This window comes from Dipodomys ordii, unplaced genomic scaffold, assembly GCF_000151885.1.
Source record: "Dipodomys ordii isolate 6190 unplaced genomic scaffold, Dord_2.0 Scaffold1, whole genome shotgun sequence".
Taxonomy (NCBI): Eukaryota; Metazoa; Chordata; class Mammalia; order Rodentia; family Heteromyidae; genus Dipodomys; species Dipodomys ordii.
Window position 1 is genome coordinate 20,725,647 of NW_012267217.1, and position 10,103 is coordinate 20,735,749.

At 36.8% G+C, this 10,103-nt stretch overlaps 1 protein-coding gene across 1 annotated transcript in view; it reads right to left on the reverse strand.

Annotated features, from left to right (window-relative positions):
• The window catches only part of Sugt1 (SGT1, suppressor of G2 allele of SKP1 (S. cerevisiae)), a 57,403-nt gene that overhangs the window by 28,224 nt on the left and 19,076 nt on the right, over positions 1-10,103 (reverse strand). The window contains exons 6-10 of the mRNA XM_013010871.1: positions 8,385-8,438; positions 7,602-7,618; positions 2,920-2,957; positions 1,648-1,744; positions 892-999 (exon numbers count right to left, since the gene is read on the reverse strand). Of these exons, the coding sequence (XP_012866325.1) occupies positions 892-999; positions 1,648-1,744; positions 2,920-2,957; positions 7,602-7,618; positions 8,385-8,438 (314 nt within the window). The remainder of the gene's footprint in view (positions 1-891; positions 1,000-1,647; positions 1,745-2,919; positions 2,958-7,601; positions 7,619-8,384; positions 8,439-10,103) is intronic.

Genomic DNA, 10,103 nt, shown 5'->3' on the forward strand with positions numbered 1-10,103 from the left:
TTGATTCATCAGTACCATATAAACAGAAAAGCCAGAGGTGGCACTAGCCTTGAGCAAAAGCAGCTCAGGGACAGAGCTCTTAAGTTCAAGCCCCATGAACGACAAAAAAAAAAAAAAAAGTAGCTAGGATTATAGGTATGAGCCACCAGTACCCAGCAGTAGTTTGTATTTTTAACTTCATTAGGCACAATGAAAAAAAAAGTGTATTAAAAAGACAAAACTGACAAACTAATGACAAGAGACACTGATAGCACCAAAGCTTACAAAGGCTGATTACTATTATTATTTTTTTTTTTTTTGGTTGGTCGTGGGGCTTGAACTCTGGGCTTGGGCACTGTCCCTCAGCTCTTCAGGTCAAGGCAAGCGCTCTACCACTTGAGGCCACAGCACCACTTCCTGTTTTCTAGTGTTTTACTAGAGATCAGCGTTTCACAGACTTTCCTGCTTCGGCTGGCTTTGAGCCATGATCCTCAGATCTCAGCCTCCTGAGTACAGGTGAGTCACCAGTGCCCAGCTTATTACTTTCAAGACAACATCATAATATATAAACACAGGTTAGCCGTGAACTTGTGCTCCTTCTGCCTTTACTTCCTGAATGCTTGGATTATAAAATAAGCCCCATTATATCTGCCTATACCTTTACTGAGAAATAGCGCTACCTTCATAACTATATAAACATCATAACAAGCCAAGTGGATTTTTACATTCTCTTGTATTAAAAATGTACAAAATGGTTTAAAAACAAAAGTCATTGTTCTTTATACCTGTCCCTTTTACTTTAAAGGTATGGTTTAGAAGAAGCTAGAAGTTTATTAAACACAGGGTATTTTGTTCATCATTACTTACATATTTTGAATATATTACTAGAATAATCCTTTTCAATTGTCTTACCTTTGTTGAAAGTACTTTAAATGTGCTCTGTTCTGGTATTATAGGATGAAGCAGTCTCAGTTTCAAATTATAATCCTCTCCAGAAGAAAGTTTTACCAAAGCAGACAACTATTGAACACAAAATTAATACATTTTATAAATGTATAAAGGGCAAAATAGTTAAATTGAATATATAGAACTTCAATTCTGTAGATTAGGGACTGTAAATACAGTATCAGATTTATGTGAATTTTCTTATATATAAAATAGCAAAAATATCATGTTTGCCACATAATATTCAAATGTAAACAAAACATACCACACAAGAACAAAGTAATATAATAAAATATAAAATAAAAAGTATTATAATAAAAAGCATGTAATAAAAAGCTATTCCTATACTAATCATGTAATTCTGCCACTACTTTTCTGAAACATCATAAAGTTCCCATTAAATGCTAAGAAATCAAGTAGCTAAAATATCGTTTAATATGCTTAGTAATTCTAAGACACAACAAATTATGAAGTACACTATACAGCAAAATTGTCTATCTTACTGTCAACAAATTTTCCCTTGCATTCCAAATCTGAATAAAATGTACATCTAACTACATCTAACTATCTTATCTCAAAACTTCTCAAAACTTAAAATAATTCAAACAGTGAAAACAATGATTCATATTTTATTCAGTGTTTTTCCATATAATTTCAGGAAGACATGGCATCTCATAAACTACCCAAAAAAATCTCCACATAAATGTCTCAAGGGCTAAATACCTCTTTTTCAGAAAATTCCACATTTACATCATTCTTCTGAACATTCTTTATCATAAGTGTAATGATTACTTGAGATTCTGTCTGATACCAATCATACCTATCAAAAAAGAAAGGAAAAACCCCTTAAAACAGGACTTTTAATTTTCCTGAAATTGCAAAATAAAAACTAGTAAATAAGTAACAAGAGCTCCACCTTGAGTAACAAAATGGCAGTGTGTGCTAGGCACATTATACACAATATTTTCCCCTTCAATCCAAGGTGTGAAAAAGACCCATGTGTCAAGAGATTTCTCTATAAATACCTTTCACTCTGAAAGCTCTAAACATGTAGGAATCCTCACTTTCAATTTAGTCAAGAATGTAATTTCCCCGAGTCTGAGCTATTTATCCTGCCACTATTCTATCCCCAGGAAGAAGCACAGTGCTGACAACACAATATACTTAACAAATAAAACGTTAACTTATTTTATGTTCAGAACACTACAATTACTACTTGATGTTTAGGTATCCTATTCTTGCTGTGGCCCCTAGGCAAGTCAAGTTTCTTACTTCTAGGTACTTGAAATTCTAGCCTCTATTTCTCCAGAAGGAACATGAGTAAATTGTTTTTGTTTTTACATTACCTAAGTTAAGTTAGTTCAGGTAATTATGTAAAAAACAACTTGATTAAAGAAATGAACTTTAACAGTTTCACAATTTGCCCCTGAAATTCAGTGAGGGTGCAGAGCTCCAGATCACACCTCATGCCTTACAGTTCTAATACAAGTTGTACACAAGGCTAAGGAATACCTAAAAATAAAAAGTTAAAAGAACAGCCAGTTGCTTATCCTTTATAATTACTGTCCTCAGCAATATTAACTTTCAACTCAAGCAGAAAATTCCTATGAAAAAATGTACTCGAACTGGAGGTGTGGTTTAGAGAGCATCTACTTAGCAAGCTTCAAGCCCCGAGTTCAATCTCCGGTATAGCTAAAAACAAAATTAAAAAAGAAAAATAATTTACTCCAAATTAATAGGCAGGGCAGGTTACAATTCTGTTAATACTACAAACTCATTTTATGTGCATACTGACATCAATTTAGCTAGAAAAAATAGTTCCCCTAAATACACAGAAAGTTTTAAGACATGTTTTGAATTCATATAAACATTAACACTTATCATTAGGCAGCCTTAAAGTTTTTAACAGGGCTATAAAAACATTTTTTAAAATAAAATTATGAAACACTTAAAATTACATAGTCAGGACTTGATTTATGAAAAAGAAATGCTTACTTGATTTTTGACTGAGTCCGCTGGGATACAGATTGATTCTGGCAAGTTGAAAGAAAAAGATTTTTACAAATTTGATAAGCAACTATATTAAAATGTATGTATTATTCATTTATCCTCTTGATATGACTACATGAAAAAAAATTTTTTTTGCGGGGGGGTCCAGTCGTGGGGCCTGAACTCTGGGCCTGGGCGCTGTCGCTCAGCTCTTCAGCTCAAGGCTAGCGCTCTACCACTTGAGCCACAGTGCCACTTCCGGTTTTCTGGTAGTTTATTGGAGCTAGGAGTCTCCCGGTCTCTCCTGCCCGGGCTGGCTTTGAACCGCGATCCTCAGATCTCAGCCTCCTGAGTAGCTAGGATTACAGGCGTGAGCCACCAGCGCCCGGCTTCATTTAAGAAGTCTTATCACCCAGTTCTCTTCTGAATTTATGCCTGTGTTGTGTGCATATTTGGATCTAAAGTCTTACCTTTTTTTTAATTGTAAAGATACTGTCGTCTTACCTTTTGATTAGTATACAGCAGAGGAGCAAATTTTAAAGCAATACAGAATTTTAAGAACGGGTTTCTCAACACAGTAGGCATTTTTGGCCAGACAACTTTTTTCCTTTTAAAAAAAAACTTACTCGTTGTACAGTGTTTAATTGTGAAATTCCCATACCCCATTGCTCTTAGCTCTCTTGTAGGGAACTGTTCTGTATTCTACAGCATGTTTAAGTAGTATCCGTAATATAGTGTCTGTCCATTAGCATAAAAAAAATAATCTTCCGACACAGAAGCTGCCCTGGAAGCAAAACTGTTCCCAGTTAAGATATTATTACCACTGGTTCAGAAAATTATGGTACACAATCACTACATAAAGACAGATGATACCTGTCTGTATAGTCTTCTATAATATTCTGCAGTATTACTCAGAACCTCTACCTTTTAAGGTGATTTTTTGGGGGGAGGGGAGGGGGTCCGGTCGTGGGACCTGAACTCTGGGCCTGGGCGCTGTCCCTCAACTCTTCAGCTCAAGGCTAGCACTCTACCATTTGAGCCACAGCGTCACTTCCAGCTTTTTTCTTTTTGCTTATATGGTGTTGAGGAATTGAACCCAGGGCCTCAGGCTTGCAAGGCAAGCGCTCTACCACTGAGCCACCTTCCCAGCCCAATGAAAATTTTTTTCAAAGGTAAAACATAGTATTTGTAAGTGTTAAATAATACAATAAGTGTTAAATAATACAATAATCACAAATAAGTAGAATATTCATTTTAACAATTTTTAGTTTCGATTAAAAGCAAAAATTTATTCACAAGGTATGACAAGGTCTATAGATGCCACCTCAGTACCAAGACCCTTCATTTTCTATTGCAACTAGTAAAGACTATTTGTACCACAGTTTAAAATAATAATAATAAAGCTTAATACCAGGTTTGGTGGTACACTGCTGTAATCCTAGTACTCTAGAAGCTGAAACAAGGCCAATCTGGTTTAAGTGCAAAGATTACCAAAAAAAAAAAAACCACCCTTCTAGGGCTGGGAAGGTGTCTCAGTGATAGAGTGCTTGCCTTGCATGCATGAGTCCCTGGGTCTGATTCCTCAGTACCACACAAGCAGAAAAAGCTGGAGTGGAGCTGTGGCTCAAGGCTAGCCTTGAGAAGAGATGAAGGACAGCACCCAGGCCAAGAGTTCAGGTTCCACAACAGACAAAAAAAAAAAAAAAAAAAAACTTCTAAAGCAACAGAAGGTGTGGTTTAAAAAGGATAAAGCCATCCATCCATGAGTGAAATAACTGAGTAAGAGCACAATAAATCCCTTGTCCATGAGCCCTGGATGTGGCATCAAAAAAAAGGACAAAATAACCATCACAAAAAAAAAAAACTTCCCAAGCCAAGTGCCTGTGGCTCACACCTGTAATCCTAGCTTCTCAGAAGCTGAGATCTGAGGATTGCAGTTCAAAGCCAGCCCAGGCAGGAAAGTCCGTGAGACTCTTATCTCCAATAAACCACCAGAAAACCAGAAGTGGCACTGTGGCTCAAATGGTAGAGTACTAGCTTTAAGCTGAAGAGCTAAGGGACAGCACCCAGTCCCAGAGTTCAAGCCCTATGACTGACCAAAACTAACAAACAAACAACAAAAACCTTTCCAGCCAGGCACTGATGGCTCATGCTTGTAATCCTAGCTACTAAGAGTAGACTGACATATAAGGATCAGTGGTACAGCGCTTGCCTTGCATGCATGAGGCCCTGGGCTCAATTCCTCAGCACCATATAAGCAAAAAGAAAAAAGCCGGAAGTAGCACTGTGGCTCAAGTGGAACAGTGCTAGCCTTGAGCTGAAGAGCTGAGGGACAGCGCCCAGGCCCAGAGTTCAGGCCCCATGACTGGACCCAAAAAAAAAAAAAAAAGGATCAGAGTTCAAGCCAGCTCTGGCAGAAAAGGACAGAGAAAGTCAGTGAGTCTTATCAGCAAAAAGCTGGTGAAAGAGTGGTACAGTTGAGTGCCAACATTGAGCAAAAAAGCTAAGGGAAAGCTCATCAAAATTCTGAGTTCAAACACAATACCAGTACCAAAATAATAAGCCTTTCTAAGGGTCTGAATGGAAAAGTTTATGTATAATACTAAGACATAACAACTCCCTCAACTGATTATGACATTAGCATTAAAAAAAATTTTTTTTTGGTCCCAGGGGTTAATCTTAGGGCCCGAGCTCTGTCCCTAATTATTAGTCTCTGCTCAAGGCTAGTGCTCTACCACTTGAGCCACACCTCCATTTAACTGCTGACCTACTCAGATTTTCCTAAATTACTTGTGCACTGGTTAAGACTATGTATACAAAGCTAAAGAATGTCTTCCATCATATGTTGCCTCTAAACCATCCCTAAATGAAAAAGGGAGAAATTGGGTAAACAACACTAGAAATCTGAGTCTAACTCAGAACTTCTCCTCAAGTGAATGAATGAAAAATAAGGATTTAGATATCAAGTGGAAATACTGACTAGAGTATTTCAGTTCATTCTAGAGTCAGTATAAAAGTAGACTAATAATGCACGAAGGCTATAAAGGCTATAGCACCTGTTGGTAACAAATTTGTTTCTTGTTTCCTGCTGCTTTAAAATCTATGTCGTTTTATTTGAAGACCTAGTCTGAATCTCAAATACTATAAAAACTGAACAAAACTAGTAACAGATAAAACAAGAAGCCAACTTCTGAAAACCTCTTAATTCATTCTCCACCCACCACTAGAAATTATGCAATTATAAGGACAGATAGGGCTTCCCTTTTGAAGATTTCCCAAACCCTCATCACTACATACACATTTATTTTGCCTGAAAACAGATAAGCTGTTAGCCTCAGTTTACAAAGGAAGAAATCTCATGAAGTGACTTTCTCAATGTTACAAAATAATTTTGGAAGAGTGAGATGTAACTCTTCCTTGAGAAATGAAGAAAGCAATTCAAAAAAGTTAATTGTCCATAGAATGAGCAAGGACTATTCATACATCTCCCAACTCCTTGTAATTTTCCTTCTTGACTAAATGTTGATGTCTATTGTTAAACTAGTACTAAGCATAATTTAACAACATACAAGCCTATAAGGATTAAAAAAAAAAAATCTGACTTTTTTTTTGTTTTTGTCAGTCGTGAACTCTAGGCTTGGGCACTATCCCTGCGAGCGCTCTACCACTTAAGCCATAGCACCACTTCCGGTTTTCTAGTGGTTTACTGGAGATAAGAGTCTCACAGACTTTCCTGCCTGGGCTGGCTTTGAACCTCGATCCTCAGATCTCAGCCTCCTTGAGTAGCTAGGATTACAGGCGTGAGCCACCAGCGCCCGGCTTCTGACATAGTTTTTAATAACTAAAAATGCCCGAAAAATCTTCAACTCCAGAACAAGAAACATTAACAATGAGTTAGATATAAGCATTTCAATTTTACATTATACCATGTGTTTTAAGTCTAATCATAAAAGTCCTACTAGAGAGGGAGGGAAATCAGGCACAGGTGGCTCAGGCCTGTAATCCTAGCTACTCAGCAGGCTGAGATCTGAGGATCGCAGTTTGAAGCCAGCCTGGGCAGAAAAGTCCCCGTGAGACTCTTATATCCAATTAACCACTCAAAAACTAGAAGTGGCACTGTGGCACAAGTGATAGAGTGCTAGTCTTGAGCACAAAGGGCTCAGGAACAGTGCCCAAACCCTGAGTTCAAGCCCCACAACCAATGAGAGAGAGAGAGAGACAGAGAGAGAGGAAGAAAAAGAGAGAGACAGAGCGAGAACATGAGGGAAGAAGTGACACTGTCCAAAATAAAATGTACCCATTACTTGACTTATATAACTGTAACCCCTCTGTATACCACCTTTATAATAACAATAACTAGTGATTACAACTATTCAACCTGAGAGAAATGAGATAATATTTTTGCAGTTATTTGGCAGTAAAAAGATAGGAAATAATTATCCTGGCCATACAAAAACAAACCAAATCAAACTACATACTAAAACAGTCTAATAATTTTCATGACTATAAACTTGTTTCATTTACTTCATCAAAAATTATTTCATTTCAGTTACAAAAACAATTAGCATTTAAATTCAACTGCTGAATATATGAGAGCAAGCTCATCCCGTCTCACATATTTCTCAGGCATATAAGAAATTTTATGTATTTATAAATTAAAAACACCAAGGATGAAATTTTGGACTTACCACCTCAGATTCTGTTCCTGTAAAACATAAAAAATAAAGCATTTTCGGATAGCAGTATATTTATAGGAAGTTAGAAACATGATTTCTATGTCACCAACACACTGATTAAGAAAGTTAATTCCTGTAAACCCTCTCCTCTGTACATCATCTTTATAATAATTTAAAAAAAATTTAAAGCTAAATCACCCATATCTGTTTTGTTGTTGTTTGGGTTTTAGCAATACTGGGGTGAGAACTTGGGGCCTCACATTTGCTAGGCAAGCACTCTGTAATTTGTGAGGGCCTCCAATCCTCTCCATACATTTCAAATGAAAGAGAAGTTGGCTTAATTCCGAATGCTGCAATTATTTTAGATTCACTTAATTCTTACTGGTAACAGCATGATTCTCATATAAACAAATTCATCACTTTCAACCTAAGAAACTAGGAAAAAATAAATATGTCTTTGGAAATCCACACAGGGAAATAGGTACTCCTTAAATTATAACTTTAAAAACCAATGTTACCAGGTGTTAGTGGCTCACACCTGTAATTCCAGCTACTCAGAAGGCTGAGATCTGAGAAGTGAGGGTGCGCGTGGGTGTGTGTGCATGCCAGTATTGGGCTGGAACTTACAAGGTGACCTCTATTCCTAAGTTTTTTTGCCACTGGAGCCATACCTCCAGTTCTAGCTTTTGGTGGTTAATTAGAGATAGGAGTCTCAAACTTTCCTGCCCAAGCTGACTTTGAACCTCACTTCATTTCACATTAAAAGACTATGATTTCAAAATGTATAAAACATACCATTCTGAGGTTCCTGACACCTTTTAATCCAGATACTGAAATCTGCATCTGCACCTAGAATGAAGGAAAAACTGTAATATCATTCATCTTCCAAATGCAACATACTGAACAAATGATTAATGTCCTAACACTGTTCTAGGCACTAGGGATTCAGCAGTAAATATAAACATTCACTATCCTAACAGGTTTTAATAACCTTAATGTTAGTTACATCCATCAATAAAACCAAAGGTTTTCCATTTAGATGTTTATCTTGGAAAATTGTTTTACGTGTCAAATTAATTTTAACTACAGTTAACCTCACCAGTTACCAAGATATCATACACACTTCCTCCCAATACTCAATTCTTTTTTTTTTTTTGGTTGGTCATGGGAATTGAACTCTGGGCCTGGATGCTATCCCTCAGCTTTTCAGCTCAAGGCTAGCACTCTACCACTTGAACCACAGCACCACTTCTGGCTTTTTCTGTTTATGTGGTGCTGAGGAATCAAACCCAGGGCCTCATGCATGCAAGCACTCTACTACTAAGCCACCTTCCTAGCCCCTCAATATTTAATTCTTTTTGTCACAAACAAATCAGAACTGAATCAGACTGCAAACATTCCATCAAGCTAGGGAAGATATTAGTCCTGATAACTGGATTTGAGCTGAGATTGAAAATCCTCTCCTGGTATCATCCTGCTTTTCTTTAGTGTAGTTACATATAGTATTATTCTCTCAGTGGTTTTAGCTGTTTCCTTATCTATTCTATCATCATAAAGAAGCATATTTATACTTAGAAAAGCTTTATTACAACTTCAAGTTATATATTAACCAAGAGACTTTAAGTGGTGAATTTTATATTTATAGAAAACACTGTGAAAGTGAACATAAAGCATTTACTCTGAAGATGCAGAGCAATATCTAGACATTCTTTAGTGGGTACTGTGACAGTTACGAAAATGCTAAAAGTGATCTAAATAAAATCTAACTAACATATTTATGTTAACTGGAATTTTTCTACTTCAGATTTATTGAGAAACTAAAAGTTGTTATAATCAAAGTAAAATTAACTTGATATATACAGCAAGTGTAGTTCAATGATAGCTTGATTGGTTAATAAAAATATTTCAAGTCTTAAAAAAATAAAACAAAATCTGACTAAACAGGAAATATTAGTCTGAAAAGTTAAAAGCAGTAAGTTTTCTTTAAATTTTGATTCATTTATGAAACTAATCAAACAACACGTCTTAATAAAAAATGTAAGCACACAAATAATGTATCTATCGGGGAACTGTCTTATCTAAATACTCGTCTCAAATAACCTATTATTCAATCAGTAAATAAAACCAAGCCATTTACCATATAAAAAGGGAATAAAAAAAGCACAGATTTTAGAAATTTAACAGACAGCATGACTCCTGTCTCCTTTGAGTTTTCTAAATTATTTAAATTTGGTGTTGATATGCTGGTTTGCTAACTTGACTCATTTAAGAAGTCTTTTTTTTTTTGTCGGTCGTGGGGCTTGAACTCTGGGCCTGGGCGCTGTCCCTCAGCTCTTCAGCTCAAGGCGAGAGCTCTACCAGTTGAGCTACAGCGCCACTTCCGGTTTTCTGGTAGTTTATTGGAGCTAGGAGTCTCCCGGTCTCTCCTGCCCGGGCTGGCTTTGAACCGCGATCCTCAGATCTCAGCCTCCTGAGTAGCTAGGATTACAGGCGTGAGCCACCAGCGCCCGGCTT